This window comes from Rhinolophus sinicus, chromosome 4, assembly GCF_057876585.1.
Source record: "Rhinolophus sinicus isolate RSI-liver-muscle chromosome 4, RSI-T2T, whole genome shotgun sequence".
NCBI lineage: Eukaryota > Metazoa > Chordata > Mammalia > Chiroptera > Rhinolophidae > Rhinolophus > Rhinolophus sinicus.
The window spans coordinates 76,476,730-76,500,174 of record NC_142504.1 but is presented as its reverse complement, the minus strand read 5'-3'; the positions used below and the strand labels follow the sequence as shown (position 1 = coordinate 76,500,174).

At 39.2% G+C, this 23,445-nt stretch overlaps 1 protein-coding gene across 1 annotated transcript in view; it reads left to right on the top strand.

The window, feature by feature from the left end:
- Positions 1-1,198: 1,198 nt before the first annotated feature.
- The window catches only part of ABHD3 (abhydrolase domain containing 3, phospholipase), a 36,500-nt gene continuing 14,253 nt past the window's right edge, over positions 1,199-23,445 (top strand). Inside the window, exons 1-4 of the mRNA XM_019741283.3 lie at positions 1,199-1,559; positions 2,118-2,281; positions 3,351-3,533; positions 16,449-16,494. Coding sequence (XP_019596842.1) covers positions 1,398-1,559; positions 2,118-2,281; positions 3,351-3,533; positions 16,449-16,494 — 555 coding nt within the window. The 5' untranslated portion in view covers positions 1,199-1,397. The remainder of the gene's footprint in view (positions 1,560-2,117; positions 2,282-3,350; positions 3,534-16,448; positions 16,495-23,445) is intronic.

Sequence of the window (23,445 nt, the reverse complement as noted above, 5' to 3'; positions counted from 1 at the left end):
TAAAGAATGTCACATGTAAATTGTCTGGTATGGCAACCACCATGTGCATTTGTGCTTTCTGGGTGTGCTAGGGTACAAGAGCCAGTGAGTGAAAGAGAATTACTTATATTCAGAGACAGAGGGGGAGGCTAGCACATGCATTATTTCATTTAGTTATCCCAACAACTCTGTAAAGTAGAAATTATTATTCTACAGATTTAAAAAAAAAAAAAAGGTTCAGTGAAGGGAACTGAATTATTCTGGGTACCAGCAACCATCAAGTTGCAATGACCTAATCAAAGCCAAATAAACTGCTCCTTTCTGGCCCATCCCGCTCACTTCTCCATCACTATTTTATATCATTAATTTATAATTCTGTGAAATGTTTCATAGTCTATACAGCCCTTATCTTTTCCCTTTGGCCTGTTCAAGCCTTGCCACTCTTGGTACCTCTTGGTGGGAGGAGCTCATAGTAACAGACTGTTAAATCTTCTAACCCTTATAAGGGTTATAGATGATATCTGTATCTCCTGGCTTTAGTCATGTTGCCATAAATAAGCCTAGGAGAATCTACTTCATAAATGGTTTTTTGTCCACACATTAGGTAACTGTGAAATTCCATATGTTTACCAGTTCGATACGTTGATGAACCACAAATAGCCTTTAAATTTTTTTGAATCCCGGTTCCTATTCTTGACCTTCTCACTTATTTTAGGGAAACACTTTCATTTAAGGCATACTTAGCTATTAAAAGAATTCACAGAGAGATTTAAAGTCAAGTATGAATGTCCTCACTGTTGAATGTTTAATGGAATATTTTTCCTCTTTTAATAGTCTTCAGGGACAACACAACTTCCTGAGGATGTAGGATTTTTTCACTACGTAGTGAGTGCATTCTCCCAACATATTTTTGGCGCTAACTCCCCAAATCTTTGAATCCAACTTATTCTTCCCGGGCACATTAAACTGCTAGTTTACTGGAAGGATTCACCGAGACCCACCGCCGCGCGAAATCATTCAAGGTCACTGGGGCAGGTGCGCTGCCAGGCCCATTTCCTTCTCCGAAGTCAGCGCCCGCTCTCCCCACTCTTGGGGTTCATCCAGGCTGACTGCGACCTGACCGAGAGACCCCTGTTAGCCGTCTGGGTGGCGGGGCTTGGAACCGTGCCTCTGGAAGGTTGCTGAGTGGCTGGCTGTGTGGGCGGCTCGGGGGAAGCCGGGGCGGAGTCGGCGACGGCCGGCGGGCAGAGCTACGCCTCCCTGGGCTGCTCAGCCGCGTTAGTTGGCGGAAGCGGTGCTCCGCCGGGCGGGAGACGCTCGGCTCTAGGGTCCGCGGCGCCGCCGCCGCTCCCACTTGCGCCCGCTCGCCAGCTGGCTGGCCTCCAGCGGTAGGACCAGCGCGCGGCGCTCCCCGGGCCATGCAGCGCTTAGCCATGGACCTGCGGCTGCTCTCCCGTGAGCTCTCCCTCTACCTGGAGCACCAAGTCCGGGTGGGGTTCTTCGGTTCCGGAGTGGGCATATCTCTGATCCTGGGCTTCAGCGTCGCGTATGCCTGCTACTACCTGAGCAGCATTGCCAAGGTGAGCCGGGGGGTGGCGCGGGTGCCGAGGCGCAGGGTCACCCGCGGCTTTGCCTGGAGCCACCGCATCGGGCGTAGCCGGAGGCTTGCTCTTGGCAGGGTCGGGCGGCTGGGGCCGCGCTGGGGGCGAGCATGCTGCTCCCGAGTTGTTGCCCTTTTCCCGGACATCTGATGGACGCCCTTGGAGGGCGCGCGGGGAAGCCGCCCTGCCCCTGCCGCCTGCCTGTGGGTCCGTCCCGAGTCCACGGACCGCAGCCCGGACCCTCTGACCTCCGCGCGCGCGGCGCTGCCCTGTGACCATTCGCTACACCGGCAAAGCTGCGTGGCAATGCTGTAGCATTTTTGAAAATGACTCCCTTATTTCAACTCTCGCCTTTCTTTCGAGGGGTTTGATAAACCATTCTTTAGTTTGTTGTGACTATGAATTATTTGAGTTAGGCTTCCAGAAGATGTAACCCGAGGGATCGTGTGCGCTAGGGACGAATCTGTGCTCATTTTTGGTTTACGGTTGGCAGAAACTTTGTTCTGGATCCTTCACTGATACTGGCTTTCCCCACAGAAGCCCCAGTTAGTGACCGGGGGTGAGAGTTTCAGCCGCTTCCTTCAGGACCACTGTCCCGTGGTAACAGAAACGTACTACCCAACGGTCTGGTGCTGGGAGAGTCGAGGACAGACGCTGCTGAGACCTTTCATCACTTCCAAGCCCCCGGTGCAGTACAGGAAGTAAGTAAATACCCATTTTCAGTTATTTCTTCAAAATCACTTTTTTTGCATGCGCCCAGTACTTGGTTAATTGAAGCTCTGGTTTATTGAGTATATAGAAAACAAAGGGGTAATGAAAATGGAAGGTATGCCCCCAGCCCACAACCAGCTGCAGGAAAACATTCAGGTATTGCCTTTCACCATTTTTTTTTCCGGTGACTTGCTGTAAATGGTTTATTTGTAGGATGAGAGAAGTGTTCGGAGGTTATTCTTTTCCAAATTTTCTTGCAACTGTCCTTGAGGTCCTAGATCCTTTGATAATATGTACCAATTAATTGATGCTAGGGATGGGGGTGAGAAGGATTAATTAATTTGGATTTTGTGCAATGGACGTCTCTGTTAATGTACTTGGTATTGATAAGCAAATGGCTTCTTGATGATAATGTCCTTGAGGTGTTAAAGATATGGTCTGGAATATATCAGTAACCAAGAGATTTAAATGGTGTCTATTATTAATTTCCCTGAGTCATCTATTCCTCCTGGAGTTTCTTTTGTTGCTTGACTTGTACTATTTGTTTGGGAAAATTCTATATGTTCATAGATACTATGTGAGAAGTACTTTAAAATATTTAAGAAGCAAATTTTGTAATATACTCTGTGGGGAGATTGTTATTGAGTCAAAGAACCAGAGCAGTGATCAGATCAGCATTTTACTTATTCATAATTCCCTGTTGAATTATTTGGGTGACCTCAATCAAATAGGGGTTAAATGCTGGGTATTTTAGAGAAATGAGGAAATGATTAAGATAAATACTTGATGTACTTTGAAGTTTATTTTTATATACTACCTTTTACTGGTGTTGCTGGAAATACTTTATGATACTAATTTCATAACATTCTTGTGATAAAAGTGGTATGTGTGTGTGTGTGTGTGTGTGTGTGTGTGTCTCAGTGACTACCCAACGGTCTGGTGCTGGAAAAGAAGTTATTTTGCAATGACCAAATAATATATATTTATAGAATTAAGACACTAATATTAAGACACAACTTGAAACACTTAATGAGTATGCTTTTGAATTATTTATTTTAGTGAACTTATTAAAACTGCAGATGGAGGGCAGATTTCACTGGATTGGTTTGATAACGATAATAATAAGAGTTATACGGATGCCAGCACCAGACCTACTATCTTATTGTTGCCGGGCCTCACTGGAACAAGCAAAGAATCATACATCCTTCATATGATCCACCTTAGTGAAGAATTGGGATACAGGTACCGGTGAAAGATTTTTTTCCATTTTTCACTTGATTCATTCTAAATGAAGCAAAAGTATATCTACATATTTGTTTCAGAAATACTTGTTATTTCTTGCACAGATTAAGCAATCCCTGAACTATTATTTTTCTCTGCTTCTTCCTTTCTCCCTTTTTTTTTTCCAGGAAGATGCATAATGGAATCATTTCACAGGAAGTAGCACTTTGCATAAAATGCAATCAGCAGATTTTAGTTGAATGGATGAATGAAATTAGAATCACCTAGGAATTGACATAGGACCCAGGTCTGACAAGCAGTAGGCACCACTCAAGGGAGTGCTATGCAGAATAGCAGTTACAAACCGCTTAGAGAGTACACAGTGGCCCTTATGTCACAATCCATATTTCAGCCCTGGATCCACTTATCTTGTCTCATTGGCTCAAATCCCAAGTGTAAAAAATACACAGAATCAGCTTATAGGTATCCTTATTTTTCCAAAGGTGATCAGTGCCATTTCTCTCCACCTGAGTTTGCAGGTGCTCATGGCTAGTGTCTACTTGATGGACACTAGCTGTACCATTTATACCATTTCTGAGTAACCATTCAGCTGAGTCACCAGATACAATTTAATTTTTTGCAAGTGACTTAGCAACTTTTAAGTTTCAGGTTCAGCTCCAAAATCTTAAATCAGAGTCATTGTGAAAGGTACTGCTTTTTTGTGCCTCAGTCTGTTTTAGTTGATGGTAATTATTGTAATGGAACACTCTGAGTTGCATTTAAAGTAGAATTGTATCTTTCGTTACACTTGAAACATTTGTTTGTGTGAAAAACTGAGGTTGAGTTTATATTAATAAAAACATTTTGACATAAAGGGGAAATGCCATAAGAGCTAATTCAATTTTGACAAGTTAACTCTTATCTTTTACAGATAAAGCCTATTTTATCTATGAAGTGACAATTTCTCAGAAGGTCTGATATGGTGTTACAGAATTATGGTTCCAGTGAAATTTGCACTAAGCAACAGCAAAAATTCATCATCATTCCATGTTTAAGCACCATTCAGTTAGATGTGAGGCTTGATTCCAATTATTTGCTAAAACATAGTCATGCTCAAAAAGTACAGATCATAAAGCCCTTTGTACACGTTTAAATTGCTGATTCTATACTTGGCTTGAGCTTGTCTCCCAAGACTTAGAAGGTACTTTTAAAAACAATGTAGTTAAAGCTCAAGGACTGAATCTCAGAAGCCCTAGAGTTGCCAGTATGCATGGCTTTCCTCCATCACTTGAGCCTATGGGAGGGGAGGATTGGACTAGGTCACTGTCAACTGCTTGAAGACCCAACCTATCTGGGTTTAGGGAACTTTAATACTGAATCTGACTGGGCTTGAAAGTAGTAGAATGCATGAATAAGCAATGGTCAGTAAACTTTACAGTGGCCTTTGGGCCTATCCCTATTTATTTTTATCTATAAGGAATCTCTGAATCTAGGTCAGAGAGGCTGTATCAGTTAGCTTTTCCTATGTAACAAACTATCCCAAAACTTAGTGGCTAAAACCAACAATCTTTATACTTATAACTCTGTGGGCCAGCAATTTGAGATGAGCTCAGCTAGATAGTTCTTCTGGTCTTGGATGGGGTGATTTGTGCACGTGTGGTCAGCAGCCAGGACGACTGTGCTCGTGGGCTCTCAGCAGGGATGACACATCTCAGCTTCACACGGTCTCTCATCTACCATCGGGCTCACCCCGAGTTTGTTCATTTGTTGGCAAAAGGTTCCAAGAGGGCAAAAAAGAGAGCTGCAAGGCTTTTTGAGGCCCAAGCTGAGAACCTTCACAATGTTACTTCTGCTGCCTTCTAGTCAAAGCAAGTTATGTGGTCAGCCCAGAGTCTGAGTAGGGAAATAGACTCCGCTTCTTGACAGGAAGAGCTATGAAATATTTTTGCAATCTACCATAGACAGCCAGGTAGTTTTAAATATCACTGAGGTAAAAAATGGATCTGAAACTTCGGCACGAGGCTGGGTTGCGTCCTTAGCTGACCAAACAGCTGTAAGTCATTGATACTGTAGCATGACATCTAGTAGGAAACAAAGCTTCTGGAAGGCTTTGTACTATGCAGGAATGTGGATGGACTTTAGAGCCAGGCCTGAGTTCAAATGTTGGAACTGCCACTTATTGAGTGATCCTGGGCAATTTATTTTTAACTTCCCCAATCACAGTTTCTCACTACAGAGAGTTTAAATGAATTAGAATGTCTAAAATACTTGGTGTAGTGCCCTGAACAAAGTGGGTCTTTAGAAATGTTTATGTCTTCCTTCCCAGATCTTCTATTTCCTGATCAAGGTAGAACATTTTTTTTTATATAATTCAAAGAGCAAGTACAAGCAAACCTACCTCTTGGAAACGTAAACATCTAGTTTCTTTGCAGGAATGCTTGGATATTATTATAATGGCTCTTATACAATAGAGTTTCATAGGCAATATGAATACCCCAATATCAAAGGGGTGCCCTTGCCTTTGGGCCCAAGTTACTATCTTGTGTAAAGTTTGAGTGTGTAGGGAGGGTCATGAATTCTGTCAGGTCACTTGCTTTACTGATGCAATATGATTTAGACATTACAGATAACCTAGCTCCTGGCATAGGGACAAATGAAACATAAGGGTTTACTGTTGTTGTTAAACAAATGTTATTCCTGTACCTGAAAACTAAAAAGGATCCAAAACTTTTCTATTAAGGTCTACTAATTCAAAATTAATAATGGGTGAGATGGAAAGAAACTAAGCTAAAGTTTAAGATTGTGAGCAAAGGCTTTATGAAGAAGTCAAAGGTAAATGGAACTGAATGGGGCAATACTTGGCCTGTCTGCACATTGTCCGTCTTCATTAGCAGAGTGCTGTATGTACTCCCTGGGTAAACTTGCCTCTAAGGAGGGAAGAGATTCACTGAACCGGACAGTCCCAGTCATTCTTCCAAGTTTTATCAATCAGAAAAGTCCTCCATCTCCTGGAGAGAAAGTAAAGTGAGAAACACCAGGAGGCCAGGGGTGTGTTTACAGAGAAGCCCTCCTCAAAGAAACCAGAGTACTGGAGCAAAAGCCGTTCCTTCTAATAAGTTACACCCATTTGATTTATAAAGTGGTTAGAAATCTTATCCATTCATTTAAGACGTTTTTTTTTAAATCTCTATTCAGTAACAAAGCCTAATAGGTATTATTTTGTGTATCTGAATAATATCCTGGGTTTTTAAAAATCTTTTTCCCATTCTCTGAATTTCTCGCACTACAACTAAAAATGGAGAAAAGCAGGTACTCTGAGAATTTCCAAATCATCTTTGACCTCTTTTATTGAGAGCCTTCATTTACCATTTTATTCCACTCCCAACTAATATTAAACAGGTGACCCATCCAGAATTATGTAACATAAGTTCATGAAATCTAGGTCAGTCATTAAGTATTTTGGGACTGTAAAGTACAGTATCAGAACTTATATTCCCAAAGAGCATACGGTCTAGTTGAAGTGACTAACAGTATACAGTAATAGGGAAGAAATGCATTAGAGAGCACCAGGATTGGCTGCAAGGGACAGAAAACTCAAAATAACAGTGACTTAAACAAGATACAAGTTTATTTCTCATGTAAAAATCCAAGAAGGTGGACCAGGGCTTGTATGGTGCTCTATAGTATAAGGAAACTAAGTTTCTTATATCATGTTGCTTCATAACCTATGGCTAATTCAGCTCCAGCTATTGCACCTACATTCCAACACCTAAGAAGGAGAAAAACAGAGAATAGAGAATCCACCAATGTCTTTTAAGGATGTTTTCCAGTAACTGCACACCACTTTTACTTATTTCACTTTGGCCTGCTGTTTTTTAGTTTCAAGGGAGGCTTGAAAGTGAAGTCTTTATTTGGGGTAGCCATGTACCCAAATGAAATAGCAGGATTCTGCTACTGAGGAAGAAAGAGAGCATAGATATTTGGGGATAACTGGCAGCCCCTAGCACAGAGTAGTCAGAGTGTTACAAATGCCAGTATTCTAGAGTATCAGAAAAACCAAGCAAAGCATTTTATGGAGGGAAGGAATAAATCATCAGTGTCAGATGCAACTGAAAGGGCAAGGAGAACAAGGACAAATAAAGCAAAATTTGAGAAGGTTCAGTAGAGCGATGAGGAAGGAAGCCCAACTAACTGCTGGAAGTTAAGATGACCTCAGGAGACAAGAGGAGGAGTGGATCACACACTTGACTACTTTTTTTTTTTTTTTCTTTAAGGGGAACAGGAGTTTTATTGGAGAATAGTGTCAAGTTGTTGTCCTTTCAGTCTTAGCTGAGGAGGGCGCAGCTCAGCTCCAGGTCCAGTTGCCGTTGCTAGTTGCAGGGGGCGCAGCCCACCATCCCTTGCGGGAGTCGAACCAGCAGCATTGTGGTTGAGAGGACGTGCTCCAACCAACTGAGCCATCTGGGAGCTCAGTGGCAGCTCAGCTCAAGGTGCCATGTTCAATCTTTAGTTGCAGGGGCCGGAGCCCACCATCTTTTGCGGGACTTGAAGAATTGAACTGGCAACCTTGTGGTTAAGAGCCCACTGGCCCATGTGGGAATCGAACTGGCAGCCTTTGGAGTTAGGAGCACGGAGCTCCAACCCCCTGAGCCACCAGGCCTGCCCCACTACTTTTAATTATTCCTTTACTTTCCAGTTTGGAATTTTGGCCTGTGTAATTTTGATGTAGGGGAAGTAGCACCAGTGGATGCTAAGCTTTAATTGATGTTTAGCTGCTTTTCCTGCAGCATTAGAAGTGCATTGGCAGGTCATCTATAGACTCTTCCTGGGGGAGGAAAGAAAGGGAGGCTGAACTAAGAAAAATGAGGTGGTGAGACAGAAGCGTGAGTTCTGACTGTTCCCCAATCTAAAAGCAGTGTCTTAGATACGAAGTCATTTTAAATTAACACCAGAAGGTTTTTATCTAAAAGTATTTTTATCATTTTTTTGTTGTTAAAATAATTTGGTTTTTAAATATTTGAGAGTCAGTTAATGATTATTCATGAGACTGGCTAAATGAAATAATGCATGTTAGAAAGCACTGAATGAAAATATTTCTGGAAAAAGTTATGGTGCATACTGATAAGTGGTTCCATTCTCTGGGGACCTAACAACATCTATCTAATTGTTAGATATTCCACTATAAAAATGATATCTCAATTAACAAACTCTCTGGGGACCTAACAACATCTATCTAATTGTTAGATATTCCACTATAAAAATGATATCTCAATTAACAAACTTTCAGGGACAAAGCTCTTTTTATCAGAGTTGGTATGGACTCAAAGGGTACTATGTGTTCAGAGCGCCCATCTTCTTTGGAAAAAGAGACTTCACTGTTAGTCGCTTAGATTGCACAGGGGAGCAGAGTGAGGTGGGTAAGTGGATTCTTGAGTCGGATCTGCCTGGATTCAGACCTCAGCTTTGTCACACACTACCTTCTGATCCCTGGACAAATTAATCTGTACCTCAGTTTTCTTATCTATAAAGATACCTGTACCTCATAGGGTTGCGAGCGTTGCATGTATGAATATGAAGAACATTAACCAGTACTTGGCCCATAAAGACCATTTGAAAAAGAAACATAAAGGAATGAATCAGGCCATTGTCTGGTTTAGGAAGAGCCTCACTCTTTTGGTCTGATCAGGTGAAAATGAGGTACTTACTGCCTAGGCGCTATTACCAGGCAAGAAACCATCCCAGGAGGGTCCAGAGACAGTAGTGTGCCTGGCCAGGCAATGGGTGGTACAGGGAGAAGGGAGGTAATGCCTTGCTAAGGTGGAGTGGCCACTAAAATCTACATCCTGAACACATATATGTCTCTGACTTGGTTTGGAGTAATAAAGTTTCCAACAATGACCTGTGACTCTGGAATAATTCCTGTAACTTCAGAGCACTGTGAATGTAGAACACTTTTGTGATTAGGTTTTCTGTATCCTAATTCAACTAGGTCTTTAGTTGACAGAGTCTACAAAAATACAGGGGATCCAGCTAGAACTCAGATGACTAAGATAAAATAAGAGAACATCAGTAAGCAACTGAAAATGTTAGGGAAAATGGGAGAACTAATCAGAAAACTGTTAGAGCTAATGGAAGAAAGGAAAGATTCCAAAAAAATGTTATGAGATTACTGAAAGAGCACTCCTGTTGCTAATAAGGTTTTCAGCTTCCTCACATTAAGGATAACGTTGACTCTTTTTTTCCCCTTGTGGACACTGGTTTAGAAATATTATGCCTAAAAAATAAACTGCATTAATTAAATATTAACTTTTTGGTCTTTTTTGTTTGTTTGTTTAATTCATAGGGCCATTTAGAGTTTATGAGCAGCAAGAGATAACCAGAATTGCCATTTTGGTTTGCTTTAATTAAATTTATCTTTGTTGAGTACCTACTACATGGTATGCCCCATACTAGGTGCTATACATAGGTAATCTTATTTAATATGTACCGAATTCCAAGATATATACATTATTATCCCCATTTTACCAACTAAAAACAGAACTACAGTGTTAATATATTTCACCAAAATTAGACAGTGTTAAGATTCAAATGTACAGCCTTACAGATAAAGGTATGATTTCTGTTGGACTCTTTGAAATGTTGATCATTCTTGAAAACTCTACTACTTTTTTACAACCTTGGATATCTCAGGCTGTTAACTTGGCAACAACTAGCTCCTCGAATCCCATTATTTTTGCCCATGGGGATGATGTGATAATATACAGACTTGTAATATCATACGACTCAGTTTTATCAGGGAAATTCAAGACATGACAGGCAAACAAGTCTTGTTTCCTACTCAGGGAATAGATTTTGTAGGGAAAGAATTGAATAAGCTGCATTTCTTGAATTATGAGTCGAGAATGAGTTTCTTGAATTATGAGTCAACTTTCACTGTACTCCATTACCATGTGATAGGATGGGTATAATTCAGTCAGTAATACATTCTTGTTAATTATAGTATTTGATTTTTGATGCTTCACACTCTAGAAAAAGGTACATGAATTATGTTAATCTTTTTTAATACCTTTGTGACCTTTGTTTGAAAATGTCCAGGTATTATCATTTTTTTAAAAAGAATGTGTATTATGTTGTTGGACGTAGTATTATATAAATCTAAATTAGGTTAAGATAGTTGATTGTGTTATTCAGACTGTTTACATCTTTATCAGTCTCATTGGTAGAAAGATGTTGAAATCAACTATGATTGTGGATTTTCTATTTCTCCATTTAATTCTGTCAGTTTTTGTGTCATGTGTTTGGAAGCTTTGTTATTGGTCACATAAACAGTTATAACTGTTAGTTTTCCTATGAATTAACTCTTTTACCATTATGAAATGCTCTTCTTTATCTCTGGTCTATCTGATATTACTGTAGCCTCTCCAACCTTTTATGCTTACTGCTTACATTATATATTTTTCTTTATACTTTATCTTTCAAAGTATCTATATCATTGTAATGAAAATTTATTGCTTGTAAATAGCATATAGTGGGTCTTGCTTTGTTATCCAGTCTCACAATCTCTGCCTTTTAATTAGAAATTTTAGTCTATTTATATTTAATGTAATTATTGATCTGATGGATATAAGATTTACCATTTTTTCATTTGTTGTCTGTTTTTTTTGTTCCTTTATTCTCTCCACCACTTTTCTTTCTCTGTTTAAGTCTATGAGTTTGTGTATTTTTGTCAAATTCAGAAAATTTTGGCTTTATTTCTTCAAGTATCTTTCTGCTTCATTCTGTTTCTCTGCTTCTGGAACCATAATTTTATGTATGTTAGATCTTATGATATGGTCCCACAAATCACTGAGGTTCTATTCATTTTTTTTCAATTTTTTTCTCTCTCATCTTTAGATTGGAATCACAGTTTTGCAAATCCAGTGGATTTTTATTTCAGATATTGTATTTTTCTGCTCTATAATTTTCAATTTTTAAAAAAGTTTTATTCCTCTGTTGAGATTTCCTATTTTTTAAATTCATTACAAGCTTATTTTCTTTTATGTCCTTGAACATAGTGATATAGCTCCTTTTAATCCTCATCCATTAATTCTGACATATAGGTCATCTCAGTATCAGTTACACTGATTTTCTTATCTCTTGAATATTGGTCATGTATTGCTATTTTTCCATGGTCTAGTAATTTTGTGTTCTGGACAGTTTGAATGATCCATTGTAGTGACTCTGGATTCTGTTATAGTTTTACAAAGAGTACTGATATTTATTTGTTTGTTTGCTTGTTTGTTTTATCAGGTAGATGACTTGGCTAAACTCAAATTTCAAACTTTTTCTCCTCTGTGGTAGAAAGCAGCTGAAATCTCTGTTCAGTTTTTTTATCCTTAATTGGACTGTCTGGAGTCTGCCTCACACATGTATAAATGAAGGGTCATCCAGAGCTTTGGCCCAGTTTTTACCAAGAATTTAGGAGTCTCCCTCTGTGTTTCTCTCTTTTCTGAGATTCCCCCCCTCATTTTCTAATTGCTATAGTTGCACCGACTCTGTTTTCTAGTTTTTCAAGCCCATGATCCTGAGCATTTCTATCTGACTTTTATCCATCATTGAGTAATACCAATCAGTGCCTTCCCTCAGGCAAAAAGCTATAAAAACAGGAAACTCACCCAGTGCCATTTTATTCTTCCAAGAGTCAACTCCCATTCAGTTTCTGCCTGCTTTTGGTTGTTCTCCATTGCCTTTATAATCTGTTAAGAGTTTATAGTTATTCTATGGAAGGGTTGGCCCAATAGGATATACTCTGACATTCCTGGAAGCAGATCCTCCTGTCATTTTTTTCTTAATCTAGCATTCAGAACCCTATACCTATTTTGGTCCTAACCTATTTTTCCATCCTTATTTTATACCATTACCTTCATGTACCATGTTTCAGCTAAGATCTATTTTCTCATCCTTTAGAAAGTTTTATACATACCTACCTTATACCTTTGCTCAGATTGCTCCCTTGAACCCATATTATATTTCATACTATTCTTCTGCTGAAATCTTTACTATTTTTCAAGTCTCAGCATAAGATTTATCTGCTTTTTCCATGAATCATTTCCTAATCAATTTTGCCCATCCTGACATCATAAAGCTTTGTTATCTATATAACTCATTGGACATTGAATCATAAACTGCCTTGTGATATCACTTTTGTTGTCACTCAACTGAAAATATGGTGCATTTCTTTTCAGATTATATTCTCCTGGAGGCCAGAAACCTTATATTTTTATTTCATTTTTCTCCTATAAGCTCTAATTCAATCTTAAAATTAGTTCAGTAAATATTCTGTTTAATAAATTTTTGAATGAATGAGTCATTCCAATATTAATATTCATGTAAAGTGCTTAAAGCATGATCTGGCAAATAGCAAACACTAATAAATATTATCTGTTGTTGTTACTAACTGAAATCAGTGTAGTGATCTCTGAATGTTCTCTCGCTCCACCCTTTGCTGATTATTATTTCTATCCTTAGAATCAAAGACTTGTGGTATCTTGGACCTGAAAAATACTTAAGGTCACCTGATAAATCACCGGGCTAGAGCAGATTCAAGGCTATCTGGTCGATCTCACTGTAACAGTGATTCTCAAATAAGGAGGCTGTAGATGGCCCCCACTGCAAAGAATTTTTTTGATCCAAAATGTCTATAGTGCTAAAGCTTGAGAAATCCTATGCTGTATGTATGTCTTTGCCTTTTATTTCACCTTCATTAAAGAAGACTCACCTGCTTCCCTCGTTAATGTATTCCATTGTCACTGGAAGTTCTTATTATCAAATTTACTCTTTATTTGGTATTTCTTCTCTTTATTTATATTTTCCCTGTTTTGAGAAGAAAATTTACGTAGTTAAAATATGCAGGAAAAATAAGTTTTGCAGAATGATTTTTCTTATGTACATACCCTTTAAAGTTGTTTGGGAGAAACTAAAAATTATTATTTTTCCCCCCTTCTTCCGCCTCCCCCGCCACCCCACTCCGGTTCAAGCTGTTGTTTCTCAGTCTAGTTGTGTGGCCCATGCTGGTATTATGAGCCTTGCACTCCCCCAGCTGAAGTAGTCAGTTGCCATCTCGCGGCATCTCACGCCAACCTTTGACTGCTCACAGCAGTCCAGCTCCAGGGAGAGCCGTTCTTCACAATCTTAGCTGTAGAGGCCACAGCTCACTGGCCCAAGTGGGAATCGAACCCACGATCTGGTTGTTAGGAGCATGGCGCTCCAACCACCTAAGCCACTGGGCCAGCCCTGTAAAAATTATTTGAAGCAAGCTGTTACAAAGTTAACAGAGGCTTATTGAATGCTTTAGTGCTTTAGTAATAGTAGTTGTTTCTATTGAACAAAAATTTTAGCTTCCATGGCTGAAAGTGTTGTTTTTAAAAAGAGGATTTATTAGGCCATTGCTAACAAAAAAAGACCAGTTCTGGGATATGAAGTATGAACCACCAGCATCATGGCTAGGTAGAAAGGACAAACATGTCTGTCATCCCTAAGTTTTGCAAGTGTTTTTTTATATGTTGAGTAGCGGGGAGAAAGATGCAAATCATTCTGAAAGACTTTATTTATATTAGCTACAGACAAAGGGCATGGGAGAAGGTGAAGTGGGGCTAGTTCTGAGATAGGTACAGTAGAGTCTACATCAGAGTCTGTAAAGCTCATATGTGAAGAAGAAGCAGAGGCTCCTGGGATTCAACTCCACCTGGCTGTTCTGTCTTTTTAGATAATCCTAGAGATAGCCACCTGGGAGTTAATTTAATAATTCTAACATACACATAATAATTCCAATAATACACTAACGAGTGTGAGCAGCCTTTTGTTGGTTTTTCTCTGTGGTTAACTGATTAACCCCTTTGCATCTCTTCCTTCCACCCTCTCCTGTACTTTTAATTTAGAACATCTCAGAAATTTTTTCTTGTCACTTCACAACCAGCTCTTTTAGCTTTATGTGTAAAGGGTTCCCTGATGACTGCCAGGGCAGAAAAGGAGTTAAATTAAAGAAAAAGCTGGTTGCTTATCACCAACTGGAGTGGGATTAAGAGACAGAACAGCAGCCCTCATTCTGCCTTCCTCTATAGCTGCTTCGCCTTTTCCTTCTTCCTTATCTCTCTGCCCCATTTCCAAGGCTAGCAATGGCTATACAATGATGACTGCTACTGATTGAACATTCTCAGGAACAAAGGCCTATGGAGAGGTCAGCATAATTCCTCCTCTAGCAAGAGATACCAGAGCTGTGATCCACTTTTCAAAGTTGCCTGACGAAAACTGCAAATATCCCAGTCTGCAGTTTGTAAGAACATCCCAGGTGTATAGGCTGCTTTTTCATGAGTTTGCAGATCATCTTTTTCTTTTCCCTCACTAGTTCTTTTCTCTCCGTGGCAGTCACATGGTGATATCTTGCCCCAGAAGCCATTTTTATCCTTATGTAGTGTTTGCACTTTAAAAGTGGGCCTGTTCTGAATGACTAGGAGCTTCAAGGTTCGAGGTGACAATTAACTTTAGCCTCAATTCGTGTGTAATTTAGGTGCTTATGCAAGTAAATACAAGTGGCTAACTTAAATTTTCTTTATGTCTAGTGTGTCTTGCCATTTTTTTTAGCAAGAAAAGATCAATGACTAACTGACCCTCCTCTAACTTTTCTTCGTGTTTTTATAGTATATGTAAGATCTTCCTTTGACTAGTTAATAAAATGTAGTATTTCCAGCTTTTTCTCAAATTATAATTCTGAGATTGTTAAACATTTCTCTTCTTTTAGTTAGACCTAATAAAATTCTCTTTATAACCTTTCAGATGCAAGAAAGAATTGCTTTGCAGAAACATATCCTGAATATCACATTGAAATCTAACCCCCCTGAGCAGAGAGTCAGATTTGTTGAATGTTCTGTAAGCCAGTCAGCTCATTGGTGCTTAGAACCCATGCAATCATCAGCAGCATCCTGAGAGAAGGGAATTAGAACCTTAAATTGCCTTGATTGACTAGCTAAGTAAACAGTCAAAAACAAAATGAATTTTAATTGACATGAATATTGATTCACTAAATCAGAGAACCTGTGCAGACACAAGTCAGGATTTTGTTTGAGGATGGCAAAAAACACATCTCAGGTTAAAGTTAACTGAAAGCTTAAGGAGAGTTAAATATTTTAAATATAGGATGACTTTTTAAAGCTAGCATGGCACTACAACTATCCTGATACCATGTTTCCCTGAAAATAAGACCTAGCCGGACCATCAGCTCTAATGCGTTTTTTGGAGCAAAAATTAATATAAGACCCGGTCTTATTTTAATACGATATAAGACTGGGTATGGTATTATATTATATTATATTATATTATATTATATTATATTATATTATATTATATTAATACTGGGTCTTATATTGTTTGCTCCAAAAGATGCATTACAGCTGATGGTCCAGCTAGGTCTTATTTTCGGGGAAACACGGTACTAATAGCTAACTGTCGTTGTGTACTTAACATGAGCCAGCACTGCTCTAAGCCCTTTACACGTGACCACTGGCCCAGGAGAGGCAAACAGGATTATAGAAAACTCAGGGTCTTTCCTCCCCTAAATCAACTGAACACCTGGCAGTAGCATAGTGAGAGCGCATCCTACCAGCTCAGATGCGAGGCTTCTCGCATGTGCAAAGGAAGAAGTTGTAAATATTCTGCTTTTAGTAGGAAAATTTAATATCACTTCAATATACAGTTTTCTGATTTGAAGCCATATATTGAATTTAGAGAACTGAAAATGTATTTTAGTGCATTTACATGAAATTGTCAAGCATTCTCATGTCTTTGGAGCAGATTTTAAAAAATCTTTTAGTATTCCAAAACAGTGCTAGTTAGATGATTTTAATATTGTATTGTGAGCAAGAATCATGTGTAAAAATAACAAAATTTTTTTCTGGTTTTTAGATGTGTGGTTTTTAACAACAGAGGAGTGGCAGGGGAGAATCTCTTGGTAAGTAAATTTAATTAATAACAGCTTAATATTTTTTTTTCTTTAAGGATTTTATTAGGGAAGGGGAACAGGACTTTATTGGGGAACAGTGTGTACTTCCAGGACTTTTTTCCAAGTCAATTTGTTGTCCTTTCAATCTTAGTTGTGGAGGGTGCCGTTCAGCTTCAAGTTGTTGTCCTTTCAATCTTAGTTGTGGAGGGTGCAGCTCAGCTCCAGGTCCAGTTGCCGTTGCTAGTTGCTGGGGGCGCAGCCCACCATCCTTGGTGGGAGTCGAACCGGCATCCTTGTGGTTGAGAGGACGCGCTCCAACCAACTGAGCCATCCAGGAGCTCAGCGGCAGCTCAGCTCAAGGTGCCATGTTCAATCTTAGTTGCAGGGGGTGCTGCCCACCATCCCTTGAGGGACTCGAGGAGTTGAACTGGCAACCTTGTGGCTGAGAGCCTACTGGCCCATGTGGGAATCGAACCAGCAGCCCTCGGAGTCAGGAGCATGGAGCTGCAACCGCCCAAGCCACTGGGCCGGCCCTAACAGCTTAATTTTTAATAGCATCATTTCCAGTTTTATAACAAATAGCATATTCTTTTTATTTATTTATTTTTTATTTATTTATTTATTTATTTTTGACTTTGTGTTTGAATGTGTACTTCCAGGACTTTTTTTTTTTTCAAAGTCAAGTTATTGTCCTTTCGATCTTAGTTGTGGAGGGTGCCATTCAGCTTCGAGTTGTTGTCCTTTCAGTATTAGTTGTGGAGGGCGCAGCTCTGCTCCAGGTCCTGTTGCCGTTGCTAGTTGCCGGGGGTTACAGCCCACCATCCCTTGCGGGAGTCAAGGAATTGAACTGGCAACCTTGTGGTTGAGAGCCCACTGGCCCATGTGGGAATCGAACTGGCAGCCTTCGGAGTTAGGAGCTTGGAGCTCTAACTGCCTGAGCCACTGGGCCGGCCCAGCATACTCTTTTTTTTGTTTAACTCTTTTTATATAAACAATACAAGTTCATCATGGAAAAATACAGATAAGCAAAAACAAACAAACAAACAAACAAACCAAAAACCTAGGAAATTTGCACGACCTATAATTATACAACCAGGGGAATCCCTCAGTCTATTTTCATCCAGATCTTATATTTAAATTAAAAATATGGAATACATTTCTGTTTTTATAAAAATTAAGGTTCTATTTTGTAACTTAACTTTTGTACTTACTATATATATATTTTTTAAAGATTTTATTGGGGAAGGGGAACAGGGCTTTATTGGGGAACAGTGTGTACTTCCAGGACTTCTTTCCAAGTCAAGTTGTTGTCCTTTGTCAGTCTTAGTTGTGGAGGGCGCAGCTCAGCTCCAGGTCCAGTTGCCAGTTGCTAGTTGCAGGGGGCACAGCCCACCATCCCTTGCAGGAGTCGAACCCGCAACCTTGTGGTTGAGAGGTGACACGCTCCAACCAACTGAGCCATCCGGGAGCTCAGCGGCAGCTCAGCTCAAGGTGCTGTGTTCAATCTTAGTTGGAAGGGTTGCTGCCCACCATTCCTTGCGGGAGTCGAGGAATTGAACTGGTAACCTTGTGGTTGAGAGCCCACTGGCCCATGTGGGAATCGAACCGGCAGCCTTCGGAGTTAGGAGCATGGAGCTCTAACCGCCTGAGCCACCGGGCCGGCCCTGTACTTACTATATTTTAACATCAATAGATATTTACATCATTTTAATGCAAAACACATTTTCTTTAAAAATTAACTAGTACAAAACAAATTAACCAGTACAGTAATACTTTTTTTCACTTAAGAAATTTGCTTTTGTTGTCAATTGGATTTACTATGTTATATGCCTATTTGCCCACCAGAGTTTGCATAGAGGAAATATTTTAAATTGACCTTTTTTTTCTTTACCCCCTAAAGTTTTTGCTAGGATAAAAGTTCTTCCATCTCTTAGAAAATCATCATTCTATCTAATGTTAAACCAGTGAGTTGCAGTGAGAAATATTATACTCACTGAAATTTTCTTGAAGCTTTTCAACTATTTGTCCCTCACCACTTCAATGGGTCAAAGGCAATTCTATCAGAATGGAAAGAAACTTTCAGTCGTTGATAGAGAATGTTATTAAGACTATAAATGAGTCAGTCATGCTGGAAATAAAAATTTACAATCATGTCACAAATGTCAGTACTTTATGAGAACACGGTGGGAGGAAGCTCTTTCTCTTGGCTTTAAAGTGACTTAGGTTCTAGAGGAATCAGATCAATGTGATTTCGAAAGCAAAAGTTATAAAGTGTTTATGGTGTCTTACTCAAGTGCCTCATAATAAATAGTTTGATGTGAAGGTTCACATTTCCTTATTTATCCAGTTGTTTAGGAATCCTGTAGACAGACAGTAGGTACTCCAAAGGGAAAGGTTTGAATTTGTCACTGTGGCCCTGGACCAAGCTAATCGTTTTTGAGCAGCTCTTGTCTGCTGTGTACCTGCTTAGGTGCTTCAAGGACACAAAGAGGGGAAGACATGGTCTGAGGCTATCAAGGAAACAACATGCTGCAAAGGAAACTCCATTAGGTCCCATAAAGTGAGGGACAAAGTTCTGTTCATTCAGCAAAGCTGTGTTGTATGCTTATTAAATCAGACACTGTACAAGGCAGTAGGGTAAAGAGTGTACACTTACTAGACACAACCCTAAGCCTTAACAGCTTTAACTTAAGTTGCAGGAGAGAGTCATACATAAAAATATGCACAGCAGAGACCTAAGTGTAACTGGGAAGATTTATTAAGGCTACAGATCATAAAGGGATGGAATAACTAATTGCCTGCGGAAGGTGGAAAAACACTGTAGTGGAGGTAAATTTGTATTGGGTCTTATAGGTTACGGTATTGAACCAGGAGAGGGGATAAAGAAGTTTTCTCAGCATAAAGCGCAAGGTATTAAAGAGTATGGAATAGCCAGTACTTACTTCTAGAGGGATAATGATGATGATAATTTTATCTGTTTACTGAGTCCTTAGCATATATGTTATGCCTTTTCATACTTAATATTCAGCAAGAGAAACAGCTCAATAATTTAGGAAAGCATTGCCACAATCACCCCCATTTTCCAAGTGAAAAAAATGAGGCACAAATAGGTAAAGAACTTGCCCTAGCCAAGAAATTCAGAGCCAGGTTTCAGACCCAGGTAATCTGACTATGCGCTTATATTCTTGACCATTATGCTGTACTCCCTCTCGTTATTCGAGAAGTGACAGGAATTCTTCTACAAGGGCTAGGACCAAATTTTGAAGAGTCATTTGTAGAATCCCCAGGAAACTAGTACCAAATCATTAACACTAAAAACATTTTTTTTTCAGCTTTATTGATTATAATTGACATATGAAATAATTTGATCATCATCATGTTTTAGAAAGAGAACTTAAAGCAGTTGAGTAGAAAAGAAATGGAAGAGAAGGGCCTGGAGGCTAGGAGGTCAGTTAGAAAGCACTCACTATATATCTATCCAGATCTTGAAAGCTGGTAGGGAGGGTAGAAGAGGAGAACACAAAAATGAGGAGTATTCATGGGGCAGAAAGAATATTAATTGTATTGTGGGAAGTGAAGATAAGGGAATCAAGGTTGGCATTTCTAGCTGGGCAGACTGGTAAAAGGCGTTGATATTTGCTGAAATAGGAAATTCAGGAGAATTTGGTGAGATACTGGTGTAATAAAAAATAAATTCAGTTTTAAATGTTTATGGTGCTTTTAGATTCTCCTGGTGGAAATTTTGGGATAAAAACAGTTGGATATACTAGAATGACCCTCAGGAGAAATGCGCAGGCTACAGAAAGAAACAGATTCTCAATGCACAAGTGGAATTGGAATTTAGGAGTGGTTGAGATTGCTTGGGGACAGTTTATAGAGCCAAGGGGAGAAAGGTCTATGGATAGCACCTTAGAACAGAACAAATAGGAAGGAGGAGAGAGAAAGATAAGGAGGAAGCTTGAAAACCCTTCTAACCTCAGCATTTAAAGTTAATTGGAAATTTACTTTGAAAGAATGCCACAACTCAGTAACTTTTAGTCATAAACTTTAGTTGGATTTTTGAAAAATCTCCAAGAACACTGAGTACTTACAAAGGGATTAGATAGATAGATAGATAAATTTTAAAGAATTCACTGAGTTCTAAGGGGATAAAAGTAGCTTGGTCTCTGGATTCTTACACAGTGCACTGGGTTATGTTCTGATTAAGTACCCCCCAGCAAATATCTGTATCATAAAGGCTAATATGATCTAATTTAAGAAAGAATAAGGATGTAAAATGACCAAAATGTAATTAGAATTGTATCCTTTTAGAACAACTGCTTTAAAAAATAAATTTAAGGGAGTAAATTAATTATAATCTAATATGTACTTCTTGTGCCCTAATGGATCACAAAAACAATGCCAATATTAATTATTAAAACTACCTTTGATATTTAGATTCCTTGATAACGCTTCCTTTCTGCCTTAAAGCTGTGAACAATTACTGTTTCAGACCAGAAGAACTCTTATATTTATTTATACCTCACCTTGTTCCAGAAAGGATTTAATGTATCTCAGATTTAGAGTAAGTAAGACCTTAAGGTAGGCATCCAAAAAAAAAAAAAAAGAGAGAGATGAATCAGCAAAGATTAAACAGGAAGGAACAGACTCTAATTGAAATGAACCCAAAAGAGCTAGCAAAGATGAAATGGAATTTAGAGTAAGCAGTCTCCTAGGAGTGGCAGAAATGCAAAAATAAAAGTTTTGCAACAAACAAAAGTATGTTGTTTATATATTAGAATCTATAGGGCTTACTATGGCTCCTGAAAAGCAGAATACAGTATAACTTTTCCACCATCATCAGGGTGGTAAACACACAATGTAATATATAGATGATGTATTGCCGAATTGTACACTTGAAACCTATGTAACTTTACTAACCACTGTCAACCCAATAAACTTTAATTTAAAAAGAAAAAAATAGAAAAATTTTCCACCACCATATTGTCCTGATTTACAATTAGTCATTGCAGGATTGAGGGAAAGCCAAAAGCCTTGCTCCCTGGGAAATGAGAAGCCTGCACATTGCCCTCCCTGGGGCTGTTAGCTGTAGGAGATAGATAGTCCTCGTCTCAGGAGACTGATCCTCAGATATTTCTGCAGGGTTCTTGGAGTCCTTGGAGTAGATGGTACTTTTTCTTGCTGTCTACAGATTGGTTTTCAAGGATAGGGATCCAGAAAGCTATCCACAAACTCCCTAATATGAATGATTACTTTGTGAACTGCCATGTTCCTAGCTTAGGTTAGGAATGATAATTTACAAAGACTCAGCCAAAACTGAGTTTGTTGGAAGCTACATAGGGTCCCCTCCTTTTGGTTATAGGGTCATACAGACTTCTGTGTCCCTAAGCCCAGGAAGAAAATCCTCCCACTTTGTAAGATATAAATGTCTAACCATTATGCTATACACCTGAAACTAATGTCATATTTAATGTCAACTATAATTGAAAAAAAAATTTTTTAATTAAAAAATCAAATAGTCTGGCATTCTCAAAAAGTTAAACATTGAGATACTGTATTACTCAGTAATTTCACTGCTGGGTATATACCCAAGAGAAATGAAAATATATGTTCTCACAATAACTTATATACAAGCATTTATAGCAGAATTATTCAAATAAACCAAAAGATAGAAGGAACCTAGGTATCCATCAGTGGACAAATGGATAAGTAAATTACGGTATTGTCGATATCATGGAATATTATTCAGCATTAAAAAAGGAATGAAGTACTGATACATGCTATAGCATGGATGAACCTTGAAAATATGCTCAGTGACAGAAGCCAGTCACAAATGATCACATATTGTCTGATTCCAGTTGTGTAAAATATTAAGACTAGGCAAATCTGTAGATTTTCTTTGTGGGGTGATAAAATGTTTTAAAACTGTAGTTGTGTTTCAACAACTGAGTATACTAAAAACCAGGAATTGTACACTTTAAGTAGGTGGATTTTCTGGTATGTGAATCATGTCTCATAAAGCTGTTTTTAAAAAAGCGTTCTTTTGGCACTTTCCAGTTCAAATAAGAGCTGGTTCAGCAGGTAAGGGAGGGCCAACAGGGTGAATAGATGCTGGAAGATACTTTAAAGCAGAGCTGCTCCAAGTGTGGTTTGTAGACCAACTTCAGCTTCTCAAACTATTAGGTTGGTGCAAAAGCAATTGTGGTTTTTGCAATAATTTTTAACCTTTTAAATCGCAACTACTTTTGCACCAACCTAATAATCTCTGACACGATGACGGGCTGCAATTAGAATTCTCAACCAACTTCAGTTCCAAGCATACTGCTTAAGTGAGCTGATTTTTTTTTTTTTTTTTTTTTTTTTTACCATAGCAATACTCTCTTGGTGACAGAAGCCGCGTGCTAATTTCCATTCTGTCAGTACCTCATCTGATCCTGGACTGACACTTTGAGTAGCTCTGCTTCAGAGATCCTCTAACCCTAAAACCTCATTTTGTAGATGAGGATGCCTCTGAAGAAGTGGAATGGCAGGCCTGAGATCATAAGTATGCTTAGTGGTCTTAGGGCAGGAACTCAAACTGTCGGGTAGAATGTCTTTCAGCACTGGTTTTATGTCAAGTCACGCTGAAAATCTCGGGGTAGAGATAAGAGCGTTTTTAACCAGAGAGTTCTTGCCTCCACCTCAGATAATGGGTGGTTAATGAAGGACTCACATCTAGAGAAATCTGCTCTTGTTTTCTACTAAGCTTTTCCATCTTAGCTTTTTCATGGAAGATAATGGGGTAGGAGGGGTTGTAGGGCTGTTTCCCCTCTTGAGCCCTGTTTTCTGCAGGGGGCATTCAGAAGGAATTAAGGTCTACCACCACCACCACCACCCTTATGATCTGAGGGAGGAGGCGCATACAGGGCAGGGCCAGCCAGGCACAGCTCAGTGGTCAGGCTTGCACCTTTCAGGCATTCC